This window comes from Clinocottus analis, unplaced genomic scaffold, assembly GCF_023055335.1.
Source record: "Clinocottus analis isolate CAN_PGR_092001 unplaced genomic scaffold, fCliAna1.0.p SCAF_12, whole genome shotgun sequence".
In the NCBI taxonomy this organism is placed as follows: domain Eukaryota; kingdom Metazoa; phylum Chordata; class Actinopteri; order Perciformes; family Cottidae; genus Clinocottus; species Clinocottus analis.
This window is the reverse complement of record NW_027175843.1, coordinates 13,261,633-13,285,227: the sequence shown is the minus strand read 5'-3', so window position 1 is coordinate 13,285,227 and position 23,595 is coordinate 13,261,633. Positions and strand designations below refer to the sequence as shown.

The 23,595-nt window shown below is 41.1% G+C and overlaps 2 protein-coding genes across 4 annotated transcripts; one reads left to right on the top strand and one right to left on the bottom strand.

Annotated features, from left to right (window-relative positions):
• Nucleotides 1-830: 830 nt before the first annotated feature.
• LOC137782708 (myc box-dependent-interacting protein 1) lies at nt 831-16,083 on the top strand. 3 transcript variants are annotated; one of them, XM_068572254.1, is made up of 19 exons: nt 831-1,147; nt 2,077-2,157; nt 2,450-2,504; nt 2,650-2,744; nt 3,400-3,495; nt 3,702-3,812; nt 3,922-4,014; nt 4,203-4,288; nt 4,445-4,520; nt 5,031-5,095; nt 5,617-5,661; nt 6,575-6,650; nt 6,926-7,048; nt 9,389-9,409; nt 11,134-11,583; nt 12,159-12,212; nt 12,605-12,679; nt 12,802-12,903; nt 13,051-16,083. In XM_068572254.1, the coding sequence occupies exons 1-19, from the start codon at nt 1,061-1,063 to the stop codon at nt 13,150-13,152; spliced, it is 1,893 nt and encodes a 630-aa protein (XP_068428355.1). In that variant the 5' UTR covers nt 831-1,060; the 3' UTR covers nt 13,153-16,083. The 3 variants fall into 3 exon arrangements, with proteins under 3 accessions (XP_068428355.1, XP_068428357.1, XP_068428358.1); XM_068572256.1 differs by lacking the exon at nt 5,617-5,661; XM_068572257.1 differs by lacking the exon at nt 11,134-11,583.
• Nucleotides 16,084-18,294: 2,211 nt separating this feature from the next.
• On the bottom strand, nt 18,295-23,157 carry LOC137782907 (indian hedgehog B protein-like). Its single transcript, XM_068572613.1, has 4 exons — nt 22,852-23,157; nt 21,420-21,577; nt 21,064-21,167; nt 18,295-19,025 (listed from the first exon to the last, which is right to left on the bottom strand). Exons 1-4 carry the CDS (start codon nt 23,155-23,157, stop codon nt 18,295-18,297), a joined length of 1,299 nt encoding a protein of 432 aa, XP_068428714.1.
• Nucleotides 23,158-23,595: the final 438 nt, after the last annotated feature.

Genomic DNA, 23,595 nt, shown 5'->3' with positions numbered 1-23,595 from the left:
AGTGAAAGAATTTACTTCGAGCTCTGTACATAACGTTTGTTTGTGGATATTTAATGTCAATGGCGCCATCTCCTGGAAAGCTCCCTGTGGCGACACTTTTCTACACCAGATACAAATCTGTCCTAGTCCGGTGGCAGCTGCAGTTCACTGTATCCTCAGAGCTGTTAATCATCCCGGATCAGACACGCTATCAGGGTATCAGAGCTCGTGCTTGACGTGTAGCCTCCTCCATCATATACAGACTGTACATTTCATTTAGAGCGCGTTTTAATAGTTTAGTTTCACTTCACGTGCAATTGGGTTATTTCTCATATATTATTTCCAAACCAATGTGCACTGCAGAAAATAATAGGAAAACATTTCATACTGAAAACGTATAATGGCTCGTGCATCGTTTGTTCCTTGGGCAACTTGACTGCTGAGCTGAACTCCAGTGATCTGCTGCTCTGGATGGTTCTCACGTCGTGTTACGTAACGATAGTACTGAGACCGATGGGCCTATGAAGCGTTAATACACGTATGTGCTTGGAAGCAAGCCAGCGTGTAAATGCTCGGTTGATTGTTTATTGAATGGATTTGAGACATTTATTATTTTAGGACTTCATAATCATAAGGTCTAAAGATCATTTTAGGTTAAAAAAAAAAAAAAGTGATGACAAAGATCAGCAAAGACTGTATTTTATGGAAGTGAGTGCTGCGTTGTAAAACCGCACACTGTGTTGACAGTATACGTTAGAGCTTTACTACTCGGTGTCGCATATACTGTGCAGGTTGATGTGTGAACGCGCAGCAGCATCTGTGCCTTTAAGAGCCTCTCTGACAGCATCCTCCTCTGTCACGGACGCGCACTCGGTTGCTCAACATTTGAGAATACAGGTTAGCGTTCTGCATACACATCCTCCTAGAGATACACCATAACGTCACATTATTCCATTCATCGCCTATCTTTATCCTCTGGACATTGATGCAGTTGCCTCATCGGTCGCCGTAGCGGTCCATCCGATCGTTATTGCTCTTATTTCCTTCCTTCCCGCATCCAAAGACAGATCTACGCTACAAGATGGCTGAGTTGAATTTGGGGAAGGGGCTGACCGCAGGGAAAGTGGCCAGCAACGTTCAGAAAAAACTAACGAGAGCCCAAGAAAAGGTAAGAGCTGCTCATCAACGAGTTAACGGGGGGGACGTTGGGGGGGAATTACCGTCCAGGCCCACGAGCCACGAAGCAGCAGTGACACATCCATCCTCCAGCAAGGCAAAGTGTCGCATCACGACATCATAGAAAAGAAGTGCAGGGATGGTGACGGCTTATTTGGGAATGGGGATGTCCACTTGAAACACATCGTAACTGAACTCAATGTCATTCAGCGGGCACGTGCATATATTGCACATATCTGAGTCGACTCATAATTTAGTCGATGGCTGATGTGTTTCTGGCATTCTAAAATGCAATATGGGTATTGCATTGAGTGTTTGATACATAAATTGTAACTGCTGCAAACTCTCTTATATCTTTCCAGCAATAGTATAATAATTATGACACATGCTGCAATAGATATAGGTCCAGGCCTAGTCTGCGTTTATGCACCTGCACGTTGTGTTCGGAATTAATGGCAGGGGGCGCTATTTGTCTATCATAATGCATCATCAGCAGTTAAGATAAAAAGAGACAGGCAGAGAAACCAGATAATGGTGCTCCTGTTTGCTTTAAATATGTGAATGTCACTGTACTGACAACATGTCAGCTTATATAAATTTATATATAAGTAATGTATATCATGCATACATGCAATATATACTGCTAATGTGACTTATCTCTGTTATTTTTTACTTATCATTAGATTAAATAAGACTTGTTTAATTTGCGTTCCTATTGCTCTTTATAACAATGGCTATACATGCTTTGTTATATATTGCTTTTAAATGCAGATCAATCGTATTTGATCGAAAACTTAGAAGAAAGCCAAAGATCAAGACAATGGAACAGGTGTTGTGTCTTTTGGGAACATGTCCCAGCCTCTGTCAAATAACTGAACAAAATCAATTGTTAATATTAGATATGATGTTGTGAACTAATAGGTTCTTCAGAAGCTTGGCAAAGCCGATGAGACCAAAGATGTTGCTTTTGAGGAGGGAGTGATCAACTTCAACAAACAATACGTGAGTACCGTCCAATGAATGCCACCATGTTGAATGGCAGAGTGATATTTCTAATTTACACAGGAATCAATCAAAATTGTTACTGATTATTGTATTAAAAAAACATAACTTGACAGATTTTTTAGATTATATGTGTACCCTCTGCTTATACAAACGGTTTCCCTCTGACCTCTGACAGGTTTGCATTTGCAGAGACGAAAATATGTGTTGGCTAAACCAGCTCTGAACGTTTCTCCTCACATTTGTTAGTTTTTGGGTTTTGTGTCCAATGTTTTGTGTTTCAATCCCCCAGACTGAAGGCAGCAAACTGCAAAGGGACCTCAGGGCATACCTGGAGGCAGTGAAAGGTGACACACACGAGCATTTACAGATCCATGCTTGCACATACACAGTTGTCCATGTAAACACCTATGTGTGGATGTGGACATACACACCATAACCTGCAAGTAGCTATCGATGTTCCACTAATGAAGAATGTGTGTTTGTCCTCAGCCATGCACGAGTCCTCCAAGAACGTGCAGTCATGTTTGGCTGACATGTATGAACCAGAGTGGTACGGCAAGGACGAAGTGGATAACATCGTAGAGGTTTGTAACACTTTTCATGAATGAGTTTAAATGCAGAGATTGCCTGCATGTGTGGGAATTTTCAGACAAACTGGTTGCCATATAAAGGTCAGAAGCACTTCATTTTATACTGCGTACATTAGTTGATTAGCTGAGTGTGTGTGTGTGTGTGTGTGTGTGTGTGTGTGTGTGTGTGTGTGTGTGTGTGTGTGTGTGCGTGTGTGTGTGCACTTGGCTCCTGATTAGCTTATGTATCACAGCAGCTATTTTTTCACAGGGTCTGCTAAGCTGAGTCCACTTGGCAAACTTTTCCAAATTATACATGAACATCTCTTGTGAGAGATGTTGATTGGCTCCTTGGAATTTCCTGCGACTGCAATAAGTATATTCTCCTTGAAGATAATTTTGGTTTAATGGTTTTTATGTGACAAAACTACTTCAGGCTGGGTGCAAAAAAAGGCAATCAGCTAAAAGGGTTTCAGTTTATTCTTAATTTAGATTTCAAGATTGGGAGCCAAGACATAGCTGCGGAGCTACAGAAACTGACTCAAATGTGGTGGAGAAATGTGTGAGAAGCAGTGTGGGTTCCAGTGAATGAAGCATCACAAGCAATTTGCAATGTGAAATATGTAATTGTGATTATGTGTGGCATCGTTATTGTTCATCCATGCTGTAGGACTGTGATGTCCTGTGGACTGACTACCACCAAAAGCTGGTATCTAATTCTCTCATCTCCATGGATACTTACCTGGGCCAGTTCCCTGACATCAAGGTAAGCTGTGTGGTTGTACCCCGCAGAATCCATGACCAAAAAGTATTATGATATAGTGTCCGTGCAGTGACAGCCAGGCTTGTGATCTTACTGAAGTTTGAATAATCATACTACCGAAAAAGGAAGTGTATGTTTCGAAGATGAAGTTCAACCCTGCAGGTGGAGACACTGAATGTTTCAAAACTCGTTGTCCTCTTTTCGTCCAGTCACGTATAGCTAAGAGGGACAGGAAGCTGGTCGATTACGACAGCGCCAGGCACAACTACGCCACCACACACAAGACCAAGAAAAAGGACGGGGGCATCAAAATTACCAAGGTAAAATAAATTCTAAACGTTTTTGACACAGAAGCAGTGGCTCTCCGATTATGCTGTCATTACCATAAATAATGTGTTTTATTTGTTTCATTCTCACTTTCCCCCTCAGCCCTCCTCTTTGTTGGAGCGAGCCACACCAGGCTGGGCTCAGGGTATATTGTCCGCACACAATGTTGCCCAGAGCAGTCTGTCCAGAAACCAGGTACACAACAATCTCGATGCACTTAATCCTGAAAGGCCTGTTGACTATGGAACAATGATAAGAAGTATCCTGCTAGCCCCCCGTGATCAAAGACACAAGAGACGTAACAAGGGGCTGTTGCATTTCATCGTGTGTGTGTGTGTGTGTGTGTGTGTGTGTGTGTGCGTGTGTGTGCGTGTGTGTTTCAGGCTGAGGACGAGTTGGAGAGAGCCCAGAAGGTGTTTGAGGAGATTAATATCGACTTGCAAGAGGAATTACCTTCACTCTGGAACAGGTGTGTATGTGTTTGTGTCTGTGGAAAGGATTTCCTGTTGGTGGACTGAGGCTGTAATTACGTGTCACTTACGTCATCACAGGATGTCATGTCGAGTCATGCCAGTAATGCGTTCAATACTGTCTTTCTTTCTCTTCTCTTCTCTGCCCTTTCTAGTCGTGTTGGGTTTTATGTCAGCACCTTCCAAAGTTTGGCTGGTTTTGAGGAGAAGTTTCACAAGGAAATTGGCCGGGTGAGTCTCGCGTATAGACCTCCATTGATGCTGAAGTTAGATAAAGAGCAAGCGAAACAAATCGACCCAGGGTGTCAGGTGACAGTTGATGGTAAAGGTCGATAATGCCAGTTTTAACCTCATCAATAACTGAATGTAAAAAAACATGTTGCTATTTTTTAAACATTAGGCAAAGTCAGTTATAGTTCATTTATGTTTTTATTTTCCTATGTAATTCAACAGTAGGACATTGGGTTTTAACGGACTGCAGAGAGATTATCCTCCACATTACTGATTAGCTTGAGTTTTAAATACTGTCAATCTGACTTTGGACATGATGATGCAAATAAACCATAGCAGACACACTCAGCAGCACTTTGATGATATTACAGAGCAACACACAACACATTATATTGATTTTTGTCAATGTGCGTATTGTGCTGGAACAATGTAGGATGGAGATGATGTTGATGGTGCGATGCAATAAGTTGTAGGTATAATATCCGACACCTCTTCTTTCCCCCTCTGCAGTTGGATCAGGATCTGTATGACGTCTTGGAGAAATTAGAGAGTACAGAAATGCAGCAAACAAGCAGGTTAGTTTGAATACATATTATTTTAACATTGGAGATGTTAAAAAGTACATTTATAGATGAATGCCAATGCCATGCACACTCAAAAGAACGAATATGTTATGTATTTCACTCAGGTCAAAATCCAGCAACTTTGATCTAAAAAAAAACTAAAAAAACTTCTACCAGAAAAACCTCCTTAAAATCTTGGGAAACATTTTAACATGTCTCATAAATAAATCACTGTGGTTAGTCATTGTAAATTAAACAACAAAGAAAATACGGGTTATATATATATCCATGGCACCTTTTGCAATATTTTAATCAGAGCACATAATGCATCGTGCTTGAATAATGTAGTGTGCTGCATCAGAAGGTCATTTGAAAGTTTATTTTCCTGAGTTTGCTGCAAGGCAAGAGGAAATAAAAAACACAAAAAATACGGAACGTCTTGACGACGTATCGACACATGTTGAGCTTCAGGAAGAGACAAACACAATGGAATGCATTAACCTGGAGCCAACCCTGAACCCCCCCCCTTTCAGAAAAACAGGTACCTGCGGCGCCTCATCGTCAGGAGCAAATAGGAGGTAACCGGCAGCAACTGTGGTAACCATGGTGACACAACTCTTGTCTGTCTGTCCAACTCACCTGTCTGTCCAGCTGTCTGTCTGTCAGTCAGTCTGCAGGCTTGGGAGATTTAAGGAGGAACAAGTGCTTGATCGTGCACAGACACGCTGATGAGCAGATATATTTAAGAGTTGAGCAAAACTGCATGTTTCATGCTCCACCTGGCAAGACTGTTACATAACAATGCAACCCGAAGCGTGGGTACTCGGTGGGATGATGCACAAGGATTTACTACGGGGCCGCAGGACATAAATGAGCCCCTGTTAACCCACTGTTATCCCCCTTCTGTGTGTAATCTATACCTTAGTTAATTGCTTTAGTGGTAAATATTCCTGAACAGATTTACAATTGCAGTATAATAATAATAAAAACCCTGCTGACACACGATAAGCTTCAAGCTATCCCCCACCCCCTCTCCACTTTCAGTCTTGGTGATGTAATGCTTGAGTTTTTAAAGAATGACCTCTTTTTTTTTCACTAACACCACTAATGTACAACATTTCCTGGTCCAGCAATAGATTTGAGGTTTTTTTCAAAACTCAAATTATCTACAGATTTGGGGCTGCTTTTGTTAGCTTTAGACTCTATCACTGCTCTCTTGTGAGGATTCACTGGAGGCACAGACACAGCCTGCTTGCATGGGATGGAGGGATGAAAAGAATAGCAATGGAGGGAAGGAAGGCATACTTTTTTCTTGCATGACGGCTCTTGGACTCTTGTAGAGCATGCCTCATAACTTCTCAAGTCGTGATTTTAGCTGCACCTTTTAACCTTTGACCCTTCTCTCACATCATTTGTAATCCTTGTTACTGTCTCTGTAATCGGTCTGTATGTCTGTTTCGCCCTCCATCTGTCTCTCTCTCATTCACTCAGTGTGAGTGTAAAAGAAGCATCTAACCACACTCTCAGGCCAGGAGGACCACCACCAATCCCCAAATCTCCATCCAAGGTAAGCAAACTCTCTCTGGTTGTTTCTGTGTTGAAATATTTGTCTGCATTATGACTACACACAGGTTTGAATAACAAACCATCGAGCCACCATGTAATCAGTTACATGTGTGCTTATTCTGCAATGACATGTCATCATTTCTGCTGAGTTTGACTCTGAATCTGTTAACTTTGAAATCAAAATGTTTGTATTCAGTTTTTTTTAAATGCAGACAAGCATAACACTTTTACTTTTACACTTTTAACTTTGTCACCATGCTTCTTTCTCTGTTCTAGCTACGGCCTGCAATGCCTCCTCCACCAAAGGTGACCCCATGTAAGGAGATGAAAACTGAGAACATCATCAGCCTGTTTGATGCTGCAGCTGCTCCTGACATCAACGTCACCTCCCCTACAGAGGTTAGTGAGCCGCCGCTGTCCACAAACAGCCACAGCCCTCTAAGGTAACATTCTCCTGCACTGGTCGGATCCTTTAAGTATCCCTTCGTCTGGCCTGCCCCTTTTCCTACTTTCATTCTATTCTATTGTATTCTGTTATATTCTATTCTGTTCTGTTCTTTTCTGTTTTATTATATTCTGTTATATTCTATTCTTTTCTGTTCTGTTCAATTATGTTCTTTTCTATTTTATTCTATTCGATATTATTCTATTCTAATCTATTCTATTCTATTCTATATTATTCTATTCTATTTTATATTATTCTATTCTATTCCTTGCCCCTCTATTGTGCCCAACTGGCCAATGAGCCCTCCTATTCCTGTTGTTATCAGTTTGACAGTCCTGCAGCGAGCAGCCTGTTGGACATGGATCTGGACTCTTTCAGTACAGCAACCAAAGCCCCCACGGTCACACAGGTGGATGCTACATGGCATGAACATATAGATCATAGAGAGACCCTCGCACCAAGAAATGTCAAGCTTCTCAAGATAGTTGATATTTTATCCAGATAAGCTTTAAATTATTGTCATGAGAACTATGCCATCAATTTGAAATACTGAGGAGCAACAACGACAACATTTCCAGTCGCCAGTAATCTAAATATTTAGTTGTATTTGTGTCTTTTGACATTGTGTTTCAGTGGTTTGACTAAAAAACAAGCTTGATGAGGCTGGATATGAAATTAAATTGCTTGATATGCTTGGCATAGTTTGAGATTTACCTGCGCTGCTTCTTTCCAATTTACCTAAACACAAGGTGGATGATGGCATGATGATCTGTAGAAACCTGCTTTTAGTGACCACGACCTGCTTCAGCGCTATCCACAGATCACTCATGGCATGGAGTGAAGACTATACCCTGAATCTGCTTCTTCTTCTTCTTTTTCTTCAGAACTGTTCAGCAGAACGTAGTTTTAGATACTCATATGACATCGGGTTGTACTTGCTTTATCTGAGCATGTTGGGTAACCTCAACCTGACAGAAAATAGATTTTTTTATCATGGTTCCTGTTTTCTAAGAGGTGAAAACTCTACTTTCTAAAACTCCTTAATTAAGTTCAGGTCATAAATTGACATTTTCAGGTGTTCACGGTCATAGAGGGTTACATAAAAAAAAAAACTGTCAGTGATCGTGTAAAACCTTAAAGTAATTGATTCCAGGCTCAGAATCCAAAAAAAATAAATGTTCAAATTATGTAGGGTACAAAATGTCTATTTCTTTATTAAACTATCAGTCTAACGCCTACATGTGAAATGTAAGCTGCAGAGACAAACCTGCAGAGAATAAACCCACTCCAAAGTTCCATATGTGGCATTTCATTTTGACCTATTTACCTCATGTGTTTTATTGACATGAACATGTTATGCATGATTCAGTTTATAGCTCAGTTTATTGTATGCTAAAAAAAGAAGAAGAAAGAAAAGCAGACAAAGTTAGCAAATAAAGTTAGGAGACAAGTTTGATTTGGAGAGAGGATAAACAAAGTGAAACACAGTTAATGTGGTTGGGGAGATGTTATGTCACAGCAGGCCATGCATCCCTCGGGCTCCATCCACTGTACCCATGAAGTCCAGTCAGTTTGAATTAGAACAAAGGTTATGATTTTGTAACCCTGTTTCTAAAAGCATTGGCAGAGCCCTCTACCAAAGGCCCCTGTCCCTTCTACCCTGCTACGCTAAGAGGGTGTTGGATGGCAGACAGCAGTGTGCGCTGAATAACTTATTGTTTCTCATAAAGCCCAGTAGAGGGCTCCGCCTGTGCTTATTAGGTTACAATATTGTAACCTTCCTGACTAAAATGTTCTCACATTCTCAAATTCTCATATTCAATATCATGTTATCAGGGGCTCTGAGGTGCCTTCTTTAGTACAGACGCACTGACAACTGTTGTCACTTCATAGGATTGTTGCTTCATCATTTGGGTCAAGATATTCTGGTGCGAGTGACATTTTACTTTGTTAAGGGGGATTCTGAATGAAAATACTGAAATCACTTAAGGCTGATTGCAATGTTAAATTAATCCTTATCAATATTTATGTTTCGCTGTGTACCTTTCTCCTCCATTCCACTCGCTCTCTGTGCAAAACATATGAGAGCCGTTACCTCTTTAGACATACATAATTTAGTGCTTCAGACTTGTTGCCTGTACTCTTCTTCTGCTGGAGATGTACTGCTATGTGCTTGTAGGTTTATAGCATGGGACCTGCACTGGACGGTTCTTTTTGAATGCAATGAGCTATAACAAGAGCTTTGTAAAGAATTTAGTTCTGTATCCTCATTTTGCTTCCTCTTATTTCCACAGCCTGCAAACTGGGACTCATGGGTAAGCATGTCCTCTGTGACATACGTCATGTAATGTGTAAACATATTCAATTATCATTATGATCATCATCCTCATCAGACTATTGTTATTTATGTCCATAGTGACCATCAATTAATTTTTTGTTGCTTACTTTTACTACTTAAGAAGCCAGTATACAAGCCCCACCCTGGGACTTGTATAATGGCCATTGCTGCATATTAACAAGCTTTTCCATAAATGGATCTCTTTCATTTGTCCGTCCCAAATCTGTTTGTGCGTCGTCTTTGTGTCTGCAGTGCTTGATGTGATAACTTAAACACTGAAGAGATTGTTGTACAGCACAAATAGAACATGGGAATGAGTGTGGGTCAATTCAGTTTCAAATTGACATTTTACACTATTATATTGAACAAATATAAATGGTTTATGATATGCAATCCTCTCTGAAGAGGGATCTCTCTGGTCTACAGGTGCAGTATGCACAGCATAATGATGATAAACAGTGTAGGCTTCAGTGGACCCAAAACCCATAGGGTTGATTGTAAGATATCATTGACACCCATAAAAGATAACAAACTTACATATCTTTTTTTTATCATAAATGTAATCCTAAATATAAATTAAAAATGGCATCTTTGTCAAATGATTTGTAACTGAATCCACCACCTTTCTTTCCGTTTCCCTCCTATCCCTGTATGTTCACATGTTGCACTAACGGAACATGTAACCATCACATGTTAGCTCCATGTGACACACAGGGAACCGTTTTGTTCTGAAAGTTGAGTGAAGTTGCTCATGTTTTCAGTGGATTGTTTCATGGAAATGAGACTAATGAGAGCTAGTGGGCAACTTCACAAAGCGTTGCTTGCAACTTGGCATCCCGGCCATTAAATAACCTTTTTGTTCATCCCTATCACTGTAAGAGAGATGTGTCTCAACGATCATACAGTTCTGCTGTATTAGAGCTTGAGGCAAAACAGTGATAGCTCAGAAAGGAACGACACTTCTACTCTTACAAAGCTGCCTTCCTCTTTCTCCATCTGAACATAGCCGTGGGAAAAAAAAAGCTATGCTTGCAAACTACACGCAGAAGATCCAACATCTATTTTCTGATGGGAAAAGGCTGAGTTTTGCGTTTCCGTCTCCTGCTGCCACCCTTCCTTATCTTCATGTGTCTTTTAGTTTGATCTGAACCTTCTCTGTAAAGGTTCATCAATCTTCTTGGGTCTTATGATGATGATGGTGGTGATGATGATGATGACTTGCTGGTGAACTCCTCCCATCCCAACCGAAGTCCATGGCATCTTTGGCCCGTTTCAAAAATGTTTCATGATGTAATATGATTAGCATAAGATATTACAAGCATACAACATTCCCTGTATGGTCCTTGTATGTTTGAACTCACTTACCTTTTGAAAACCTTATCCGCCATTCTCAATACACAACCCTTATGCACACTACTTGTGCAACATCTCCATAAATTCCCTAATCCTTTGTCCATCAAAAATATTTACGTTTTCCATAGCTCACTGTTTTGTTGAACATATCCCTAAATTCCCTTTTGTCCATTGTAATGCTGAGCCCTTGAATCTGGCCTTAAATATCTCTTATACCTTGCCTTTATGTCCCTTAATATTTCCTCAACCATTTGATTTATAAATCCCTTATAATACCCAAAAGGTAAAATATATATATATATTTTTTTTTTACCTCTGACTGCTTGAAACGTGATCCTTGCCCCTTAGCATGAGGACAGTGGTGCCCAGGAAGAGGACGCCGCACAGAACTATGACCCTGTGGCTGCTGCCACAGACGCCTGGGGTGATGATGGTTCACAGCCTATCCGCTATGACCCCATAGCCGCTGCCACAGAGGGCTGGGGGGATGACGGAACCCTACCGGTTCGCTATGACCCTGTGGCTCCGGCTCAGGAGGCAGGGGGGGACGAGGAGGGCCAGCAGGTTTATTGTGATCCCGAGGTAGAAGCCCAGGAGGACTGGGGCGATGATGACGACCAGCCGGTCACAGAGGTGCCTGTCGTTGAGGTGTCTTCCCCTGAGGCGCCTTCCCCTGAGGTACCTGCCACTGAGGTTCCCGCCCCTAAAGATGAAACACCTGCAGCTGAGGCTCAAGCTGAAGTCGCTGAGGAAGACACCAAACCAGCTGCTGCTACGTTGGATGGTGAAGAGGGTCAGGTAACCGAGGAGAGAGAGAAAAAAAATGGAGAGATGCATCTGGACGAAAATGGCGGATGCATCGATTTTTGAGGAGGAGGTTTGAGCATGAGGTACTGGAGAGGAACAAATGATAGGGAGTTAAATTGTGAATGAAAGCTGGAGAAACGGATAAATCTTGAGCTGGAAAGATGTAGGATGCATTTGGACCAGCAGCATGGATGCATCGACTGTGATACATAGGGCAAGTTGGAAATGAATTGCTGAGGGAAAGTGTCTAGACTGATCTGATTATCAATACACACATCTAATCCCAGTCCTTTGCTAAACACAAAACCATGCATAGTATGCTGTGCAAAAGCCATACCTATATAGGAATTGTGCATTAGTGGCCATGCTTACTATCGAAGGAACACAGTTGTTTGAATTAGCCATGACTTGATGCTATCTAGGCATTGCAGCTTGTCTTGTTGTCTGTCTTTGTCTTGTCTGTCTGCTCTTCTTTCTTTCATGCTTTCCCTCTCCTTATCTCGGCCGTTCATTTGTCTCATTCTTTGACCTCTCTCTGTTATTCTTCTATGTCTCTCTGCTCCCAGGGTGAGTCTGCAGCAGCTGCTGCAGCACCAGAGGAGGAAGTATCAACAGAGGAGGTACCTGCAAGATCAACTACTATGACATGCAATAATAACTTATGAATATAATGATGTGATATTGTATTTACAGTATGTATTGGAGTATACAATGTGTATTGTTGTATAATAATTGTGTATATTGTAATAGTATACATATGTATTGTATCAAGAGCTTACAGCACCCCAAAAATGTTCAATGTTTATGTTTTAGGTGAATGAAATATTCTGGGAATTTATTAAATTGAACATATTTGTATACTGGTTCCAGTACAGCTTGTAGTTGTTCACTTTTCATAGTTAATATTTTCTTATTTTATTGCAGATTATTGTTAACTTGTTTTGTTTTTTTAGTAAATACTACTTTCAGAGCTAAAGAAAAAAAAAATGAAATGAACCTTCTGTATTTTCAGACGCCTGAAGTAGCAACAGAATCAACAGAGGTAGCATCAGAGCCTGAAGAAATGCCACCTGGCTTCTTGTTCAAGGTAAAACAGGATACAGAATTTAAAAGAACTATCAATGGTGCTGAGCATCTACTTCCTAACCCAAATATATCTTGTACTGTATCTACATGGAGATCATTCATGCTCGTATTTATGTGATATAGCTCCAGGTGATGCATGATTATGCTGCCAACGACACAGACGAACTGGAGATGAAGACCGGTGATGTGGTGCTCGTAATCAAGTTTGACAACCCTGACGAACAGGTACACACACACACACACACACACACACACACACACACTCACACACACACACACACACACACACACACACACACACACACACAGTTATGTACCGTGGTGTCACATGTCACAGTGACAGTATCTGTTTTTGCATGTCTGTGTTTTTAGGACGATGGCTGGCTGATGGGAATGAAACAGGATGACTGGCAGCAGAATAAAGGAAATGCCGCCAAAGGAGTGTTTCCAGAAAACTTCACCCAGAGGCTGTGAAAGAGGTGGATAGGACGTCATTCCAGCTCCCTTCTTCATATCTCTCTTCCTCTTGCCTCAATCCTTCCTTCCTTATCTTGCCCTGATACTGTATCTTTACTAGGACTTTGGCCATAGAAGCAGAGCTGTCACAGCCCTGGCTGAAATCATGCGTTTCTAAGGTCTGCTACACTGTGCTAAAAGTGGATCTTGGTGGTTCTCAACATTTGCAATTACAGATGTAGCCATTTTACAGGTCCCAGTCTTTGTTGCCCTGCTTCACCATACCGAAGGAATTGACAAGGGAAGCTTGATCAAACAGGATAGATGCAGGAACAGTTGCCTCTTCAATGGCTAAATTTGCAATTGCATTACAATGTTTTATTCTTAGTCATGTCTCAGCATTAACTTGCCAAGGCATATTTCGCCACCATTACAGAGAAAATCTGTTTTGAGACGTGCTTTTGTTCATCCGTGACTGAGCGATTGAAAAAGTAAATCATTAAAACAAAGTATCCTTTCCACGCACACAGTATAGGCCTAAACATCTGAGAGACCACTGAACACATGCGGTGTAGAATCAGCACATAAACAGTGAGGAATTTAAATCAACAAAACCAAATTGTCGATCTCATCAACAACTTGTCTTGAATTTAGCCACTCACGAGTGTTGCTGAGGCAGGTCGCCATCTTCTCATGTTCAAGTGGGTTTTTGAAACAAATCTCTATTTTTGTCAATAGTTTGTTTTAGCCACGTGTGTAGCCATCAGGTGTCGTTGTTTTCCTAGGGTTTGCAGGTTTCCTCACCTGGGCCCATTTTAATTATTTGGTGGGTGGCTGGCTGGCTGGAGTGAGTCAGTAAAGCTCAAACATTGCAGTTTTGGTACCAGTATTTGCTCGTGACCGATCCACAGTCACTCTAATTAGTCCTGGTTCTGCTGCTGACACTATGCCTGTTGGACTCATCCAGACCATCTTTGATTTCTACTGTTATTACCGACTTGTGAAAAATTGAAACGGGGGCCTCCCATTTGATTATTTGGTGGGTGGCTGGCTGGTTGGAGTGAGTCAGTAAAGCTCAAACATTGCAGTTTTGGTACAAGTATTTGCTAGTGACTGATCCACAGTCACTCTAATTAGTCCTGGTTCTGCTGCTGACACTATGCCTGTTGGAATCATCCAGACCATCTTTGATTTCTACTGTTATTACCGACTTGTGAAACATTGAAACGTGGGCCTTGAGTTGTTGTATTGGTTTAGGTTCAATAGTGGTATAATAGCATTGAGCTCTGGTTAAAAATCCAAATGAATGCATACACATTTAACTGGTCATCTGACACCAACCAAGTTAAAGACAGCAGGAATTCAACATAAACATGCTTTAAAAATCAGAACAGAAATACTGATCACAGAGCCCTATAGAGTAGAAAAACACTACACTGTCTTCTTCCTTGACAGTCAGGTTTTGTATTCCTTGTTGTTTAAATTTGTGTGAAGTTGTGTGGAGTGGGCATGTAAAAAAAATATTTTCATGGAATTCTTTTTTTTTTTTTCTTTTACAAGGGATTCAAAATATGCATTCGCCAGGCTGGCTAAAAGCTAGCCACCAAACTACAACAATGAGATGCTGCTACTGGTAGTATAATAGTTAGGCAGATATGGTTACACTTTAATGCTAATCAAATCAAATATATAATAACTGAGCCAGCCTCATTTGTTTTTGAAAAATGTGCCGAAAACAATTCCTTCCGTTTGCAGAGAGACGACTTAACTCAAATGCAGATGATTCAGAATATGCACCAGAGCAACTTCTTTTATTTTTGTATGCTGCCAAGCAATTATTACATATAACCTAACTATGTCAACATAATTGCCAACTTACTGTAGGATGTTATGGAGTGTTTTGTACTTCTGTCAGGTTCATTGCTTTTAACATAGCCGCTTACTGTAGGTAAACTATCTCACATTCATTCAGTCAGTGACTCAGAAGATTGACATTTGTCATGATGTTATTAACATGTAATAAGAGTGTGAGAAACTGGTTGTGTGCGATTGTGTGTGTGTGTGTGTGTGTGCGTGTTTACGGGTTGTTTGAAAACATACATTCTTTATCTATAGGCAACTGTTATTGGACGATATCACCACCGCCTACCAGGGGATGAGGTCGTTCGTTTTACAGGAAGTTTTTTCTGACTGGACAAAGACAACTCAAACATATTTGGGTCTTTTTCAACTGGCTGGTATTATGGTTGCAGGTGTTATTGTGCATTTGTTGTGTATAAGTGTAATTTTGCCAAGCTGTGATGACAGATACATATTCTATAAAGACATTCATATCTGTATGTGAGTTACTGTGAGCATGCTGACTTTCCATGTGTTGTTGTGTGAACACCCTTAATTTAAGACAATGATACTTGGGTCACTTTTGAGGCAGCTGAAATTTGTATTTATTTATTTATTGTTATTTATTTGTTAATCCTAGAAAGAGGTGTGGTTGACAGTGATGTATACAATTTGTTTTTCATCATTCCCTCTCAAATTAGTCCTGATTATAATTGCTGGCTTTTCATCAGCCTTGCCTCAAAAAGTTGCCATGGTATCGTGGTCCAAACAGGCCTAAACATGGTTACATGGAGACAGGACACATAGAGAAAAGCGTCACACCACCAGACTCAGGTGGACAATGTTTTTGAATGGTTTTCAGTATTTCAACCACTTGAGAAGTGCGTGGTTTCTTCATCTGAAAAGCCTCACATGTGAGAACATCACCTGGTAAACCAATCAGTCATGTTATTATGTTTAAACATGTGTAATTTGGTGAGTGTTTCACCTGGGTCTGGTTTTCTGGATGTTTGTCTATATGAATGATGATGTCTCCTGTAATGAGCTATGGGATACAACAAAAAGGTGTTTCCTGTACCTAACTGACCAATAATATTAAAGATTCTGCAGAATCTCCTTTTGCTTATTGATTATGCGTGTTTTTCCATGTGCTGAATTCTGTTCCGTGCATTTTGCTTTAATGATGCAAATACCGAAGCATCCATCAGGGTGTGCTGTGTCCAAGGACTAACACCATTCCGGGAGAGAGAGGCATTCAGGCATCATAAGGAGGAAGGAGGAGCTGTGGCTGCGTGCTGCTGTCCGTGGTGCTGAAACCAACCAGCAGCCCACCCTCTGACCACAGCCATTCATTCTCCATTCACATTGTTCCAGCCGTTTGGGATGCATGTACAGTGATCCCTCACTTGTATGGCTGTTTACGTATCAACACGTAACAGATGGTTATTAGCATTAGTTTGAAATGCAGTTGCTCGCCCTCAATGTTGTTTCTGAGAAGAGAAAGCTGTGGCCTCTCTATCAGAACAAGCATGGTGAAACGAAAGAAGGGACTTTATGGCATAGAGTAAAACTATATCAGTGATTAGTAATGACATTTTCTAAATGTGTTGCAACCAAAGAAAACACAGAGCAGTTGTGGTCTAAAAACAACAACTTTATGTTTCAGATACAAATTGTATGCTCAGAGTTGCCGAAAAATAATAATAGTTTACATTATTTTCTAAAAATAGATCTTTAAATAGTCTCTCCAACAATAGCTTAATATACATATGTGACACATATTTTAGAAGGCATACAGAATAATGCCTTGGAGTTCCTGGATAGCAAAGTTTGAGTCTTCATATAACAAGTGACAACTTGAAGAACACATTTGGGCAATATGAACAGCATGTTTATCCAAATGCATTCAGCCACCAACCACATCTGCTTCCTATAGTGTTTTCTAAAATAGTTATATCCCTGCCAGTGAAAGACAGAATACAGAAAAGACCATACAAAGGAGAGCTATCAAGTAACTTACTATTTGAGATTAAAGAGAGTTATTTAATATGATGCATAGCTGTTGCTTAATACAGTAGTTTAATACAGCCTGAGTGTTGTGTATACCTTAACTCGATACTACTGACCTGAAAATGGAAAACCTGAAACAATGAAAAACTTTTTTTTTAAAAAATTAAAAAAAACTCCTTTTAAATAAAATAACTGATAACAAAAACATGAAGATGTATATATGAACCACATATCAGCGTGAGACAAACAAGATCACTGAAAGCATGTGATTTCCTTGGAACACCACATTGCCAGTGTGGCCATTACAACTCATGCACCTATCTTATAGCAGTACTTTAGTACACACGTAGTGTCCATCATCCTTCCCTTTCAATCCACAGCTATCACACAAAGCCCGAGATTTGAATCTATATTGCAACACTAGCAAATTGCAACATTGCATTCATTTAATACACAGAACTTCATGACTCATTGTCCATTTAAATAGTATTCAGTAAATTCATTCTAAAAAAAAACAGGCTTTATTAAAAGAGTAAAGCATCAATGGATTTACTGCAGTGATGATTCTGCCAGTAAATTAAATGTGTTGTCTTTTTTTAACGTTCCGTAACTGTATAAATACTTATGTACATAGAGCTTTAAATCTCACTTTGTTTAGTCACTAGTTTTCTCCATGCTATTCTCTTTTCTTGTTTCCTTCAAAACGTGTTTCCTTCATTTGTTCACCTTTTCTCTAATCCTGATGCTCCTAAAATGTGTCACAAAAGGTGTCCTCAAATGTTTATATTTTCTCCAACTACCCCAGAGGGGTGTCGAGCGGCACACATGCTCACACATTACAGTGAATACAGTACAAAGGAATGATGAAACTTGATTATACTCATTGCCTACATTGACTATGTTTTTATGAAAGCTATTGTTTCATGTTTTTGATCTCTGAGGTGCTCTGAGTGGAACATAAAACATATTTACAAAGATATTCACCTCTTAAATTAAACATAGGAGATACTTATGTGTGTGTTTTAAATTATATTCTAACATACCTGTATTTAATTAACCTTCCAGTCCTCTAAATCGTCTGGAAATAAGGAAATTGAAATCACCAGACTCATCTTCTCAGTCTCTTCTCTTTGTCCAATGTGATACAAAAAAGGAGATTGATGAAGTACAGAAAATGCAGGCGAGTAGGGTGAAAACAAATGTTCACTATAAAATCAATTGTCTTTGTTGGTCCCTCAATCTGTATGTAGGTGCTCCTGAATACAGATATGCAGTATGAAGTTATCAGTGTGAAACATGCCTCTGTGGCTCCTATCTATGTCCTTGCTCGTTCCCCCAGGAGTGGAAGTGTTCAGCGCCCAACAGTGTTTGCCCCAGCCTCTGTAGAAGCCGAGGGTACCAGTGCAGGCCGTCGCTCTGCGGTTCTGAAGGTCCCATCAGGCTGTAGAAGAACCTCAGTGGGGCCAGGACCCAGTGGGCCAAATGGTGATTGTCCACAGCAGCGTAGCAGGATGCTAGCACACCGTTCACCACTATGGACCCATGCTGAGTTAGTGGAGCATACAACCCAGCGCTCCTCTGTTCTTCTACAAAGGTCACAACTGAAAGTGATGCCTGTGACATCAATTTCCCTTGTGATGTAAGTACACACTGTCCTGGACGGACGTCACTGGCAAACACTGTCCTCAGACCTGCTTCCTGGCTTTTGGAGCACAAAAGCAAATTTTCAGCTGTCTCTTTCCAGTTGGGTTCACTCAGCCCACCAGTGCAGTCTGTGACAAAGATCAAGTGAGCGGCTGTGAGAGTAATATTAAGTCCTCTGTTGGTGCCAATGTTGTAAAAGATCTTTGTGACATTGGGCTGGTAGTCCAGAAAGGATGAGACCGGGCTGTAGATGAGGGGGCCATGACCATCTGTCGTGGAGGAGGCTAAGACCTGGTCGCCAGGCCGAAGGTCACGCATCTGTTTTGAAGCCCCGCCTTTGAGAATAACCTGAGCTTCGCCAGGGAAACAGCCACCGGTTTTGGCTGCCACTGAATGTTCTGGAGAGATGAAAGGAAGAGAAATATGATTATTTTATTCAATTTAAATTCGTTTTCATTAGTTTTTATTGCATTGTTTGTTTTGGTGGTGATGCAAAGACGAGCAGTCGAGTCGTGAAGAGAGAGGAATGCAGTTTGAATTTCTCTCAGGAGTAAAGCACTTTGCCTTCAACAGCGGCTGCATCTGCAGATTGTTCTAGGTCACTGAGTAATCTATAAAACAGGCAAGACTTTGACACTGACTCAAGGACATCTTTATCTCAGTGGATCAGCGGGAGATTGTTAACTTATGTATATAATGTGACTCATGTTCAAACTCTGTCTTTTCTGTCTGCCCCTCTTCTTATTATTAGAACTCATTCAAATACACAGAGAAAAGTTGTTTTTTTTCTAAACTAATTCGTTAATTTGTGATTTCTTTGAAAAATGCAACAGGTCTGTGTGGCCCTGTCAGCATTCTGCAATACAAAGGCATGTGAATGGGACTTGAAATACATAGTTTTTTATGAGGTTCATAAAATACTTGATGGGCTCAAAAGAAGGTGATTTAAATTGTAAAAAGGGAAACTCTCTTCCTGTCACTGTAACATTTCCCCCTATTCTTTGATATAGCTTGAATGCCTGGTTCTCGAGTGAATGTGACAAACTCAATTTGGCATGGTGACACAAGCAATACAACGTTATTGGAAAGGCATGTCTGCCTCAGCTTTGTCAGAATATTGTCGGCCATTTAGGCTGTTCAATATTCCACAGGATCTCGGCCTGCATTTGAGCTGGTTGGAGTATTTCTGAATAAGGTGGCCCTTTAAGACGCAGTGAGACGAGGTGGCAAGAAGAGGTAGTCAGCATAAGCTAATGGATAACCAGCTGATTGTATCACCACAGTCAGAGCACGGCCTGGGGTCAGAGAAACGGCAAAGTACACAGACTCAGACGTGGGTCGAGATATTATTTGGATTACAGCAGAGTTTGTGTTTTAAACTGAGTCACATGCTCAGTCACAATGGTCCCACACAAGAAAAGAGCACTGGCACAACGTAATGAGCTTGATTCTTGAAAATGAACTCTGTTATTTCGGGGGGGGGGGGAAAGCATGTGGAACTGCACTGTGAACAATTGGAGGCAAGAATAAAATCAAATATTTCCTAGGACGGTTTCACATAAGAAATGCATCACTATAAATGTATGTGTGTGTGTGTTGTCACAGTGTGTGTGTGTGTGTGTGTGTGTGTGTGTGTGTGTGTGTGTGTGTGTAGGAGGGTTGTCTCAAAGCAGTCTTAAGGCAGCCAAATATTTGTTCAAGGTGTGTGTCTGTACGCCAGAGGGCTGCAGAAAAGGAGGGCTGTGACCGGGAGGTGATAAGACTTAGATAAGAGATCTGAGAGAAACCTGCTGAAGGAAAAGCAACAGCAAAACAAAGGGAGAGTTAATCATCTCACAGCTTACTAACCTCAATGGACTGCTAGAATGTAGTTTGGCATCAAATAACTGGTGGTACCAGACATGGGTAAATGGGTTTCTAAAATGTCTCAAAAGTTAGAATGGCTTGAGGTGGAATGCGGTCAAGTATTGTTTGCGTAAGAACTGTATCTGATTTGCAATAAAACTGGGAAAAAAATTAAACGCTTTATCATTGGAATGCTTTAACGAGAGCCAGATGGGAATTCCAATATAAAGTACAGTATATGTTATTCATTGCAAATTAAATATTAGCTATTGCACTGCCCTACAACTTACAATGACTCAATCTGCACATTATAGGGCAAAATATTCTACACAAAGAATGATTCACGATGTTCTCGAGAAGAGGGACTGAATCCAGTAAAGAGCACAGGTGCACCTCCCTGCTTTGATTGGCTCCCAATAGGCCATACACACAAACACACACATAGACTTATGATAGCGGCACTATCAAGGTAAACCATTAGTGAATCATCAACAAAGGCATCCACCTCATTAGTGGTAATGACAGCCAGCCGCAAAAAAAACATACAAACACATGCAGATAATGCACTCATAGCTCATAGCCGTCTCTTACCTGACTTGACGCTACAGTGAATGTGGGCTTTGGACTCGTAGTAGACCCAGTCAAATCCAGCTTCCACGGCCAGCCGGGCCAACATGGCATACTTATTTCTGTCCCTATAAAATATATATATATATATATATGAATATAGTTAACTCTAAACATGTACAGACAACATCCATTATTCCACTGACATCTATAGATGCATTTGTATAATGTAATATACTTAAAATATTGTAATTCCAGGAGGAATTTCACCAATTGGTTGACTCATTACTGATAAATTGACTGACTGAGTGACTGTTTTTTAATAACTAAAAGCTGACTTTAAGTCCTATTAACACCACATGATGTGCAGTATTGCATACCTGTCTGAGGTGGTGATGTCGACAGAACGTCCTTCATAGTGCAGCGAGTCCTCTGAATGATGGCCATCCTCATCCCAGCCCTCCGTCACTCTGAGCTTGACACCCGGCCACATGTTCATCACTGAGATGGCCAGGGAGTTTAACTTGTCTTTACAACGCTAAGAGAGAGGTACAGGGAGGAGAAAGGAAGGCAGGAGTTAGAGACAAACACTACAAATACAAAATGAAGTTGCTGTAATAATGTTGAGTGAGCAGCTGGAGGTGGAGAAAGACCAAATGAAGAGAATAAAAGAGGGACAACGTGAGAAGAGTTTGGTGGGATGAGTATGAGGCCTGTTTACAGACGGGTTGTCAACAAAAAGTTCAGAGAAACAAGCATCCTTTGTTTTTGGGTGGGTGTCTGCTGGAGCCGATAGTCAGAGACATCATCTTGTTAAGGCGGGAGAGGGAAGGTGGACCATTGAGAGAAAGGAGCCCAAAGAAGGAGAGCCATAAAGCAAATAAACTACTTGCCTTTTCATGAACAGACACTGAAAACACAAGACATTTGAACAATCACTCTGCAACAATTGTGTCAGGGGAATTTGGTCAGGTCAAAGTACACACAATTATCGAGGTGTGTTTGCTTGGGCTGATTTTGCAGTTTTTCAGTGACTTGCATAAAAGGTTTGAGGTCAAGATGCCTCTCAGCAGATCTGGAGATCCGTTTTCTCAAATGTAATGAATCTGATTCAAAGCAGTGAATTGCCAATGCAGTCAATATTAATATCCATCAGTGCAAAATTAATGAATTAATCAGTTAATCAATTACATGTAGATTATTATTTGTTTTGCATTACAGAGCATTTCAAAAAGAGCAGAGATTTGGCACGCTGCATATAAAGTTGTTGCTGCTCTTTTTTATAATTATGGGTGAAAGGTGCCTTTGTGAGACACATACACATCACAATATGATATGAGACCAAGAGGACTGCATTGGTTGGTAAATGGCCCATGAATATACTTTGTTTAACGCTAAAATGATTGGTTATGGGCCTGACAACATGTACATATTAGCAATGATTCAGACTGTTAAACTAATTGAGGCTTAGTTTGGAAGTGAAGGAAATTCTTCAAAACAACCCTGCAGCTAAGAATGTCCAGTAGCAAAATCCAGAGGTGAAACGCAGGGTCGAGTCAATTAAATCAATCATTTTGTTTAAACATTTAACTGACAGCAAACACTCGGGAGACAATTGGATTGAACAAGGTAGCACATCTAGCCTAACGCTATTCAGTTCACTCGACGGCACGGCTTGGGTCTGCTGCAGTCTCTGGATGAATCAAATAAGATATTATAAAAAAAAATTGTCACGAAAAATGGTCCATATTTGCGCATCTGTGCGATACATTTTTGCATTCATGCCCTCCCATTCCGCTCCGATCTCCTTACCTGAGTCATGAGCCTGTCTGCGCCCGTGTCCTCCTCATCTTTGAAGATGATATCTGTGTTGTAATTCGGTGTCAGTTCTTTAAAGCGTTCGGAGTTGCGCGTAATTTTGCCCTCGGGTCTCCCGCTGGCTCCCAGGGTCTTCTCGGCGACGTTGGGGCTAAATTGTTTGTAGGCAAGCGGGATGAGCTTCTTCGGGAGCCGCCTCTTGCCGTACCCCCTCCCCGGCCCGCAGCCCTCCGAGGCAGGTGCGAGGAGGAGGATCGTGGCACACACAGAGGCGGTGAGAAGGAGGAAGGAGATCCGCATCGCCCCGGGGGGAGGGAGGACTCTCCCGGGGGGGATAGAGGTGTCTTCAATACCTCTCCGGCTCAGTTCCCGACTCCATCGTCCGTGACAGTCGCAATATCACGTCCGAAAAACTCGGATAAAAGAAGCTCACCGTGGCAGCTCCAAGCACCATGAGGACACCAAAAAGTTTTTAGCAGCTCCAACCAAAAAACAACAAAAAAAAATGTACCCAAATTGAGAAACTTCGCTCCCTCCGCCAGAATCAACAGTAAGTGTGCGGGCTGTAAAGTCCGTGTATTTAAACAAACAGGTTCAAAGTCGATTGAGTGGGTGAGAGAGTTAAAGAGAGAGGGAGAGCGGTTACTGATATCCAAGTTGCAGTGTTGTGGTTTCTCTCCCTCTCTTGCTTTTGCTCAGGGAAACTGTCACAACATCAGCAGCCACTTTCGCCCGCTG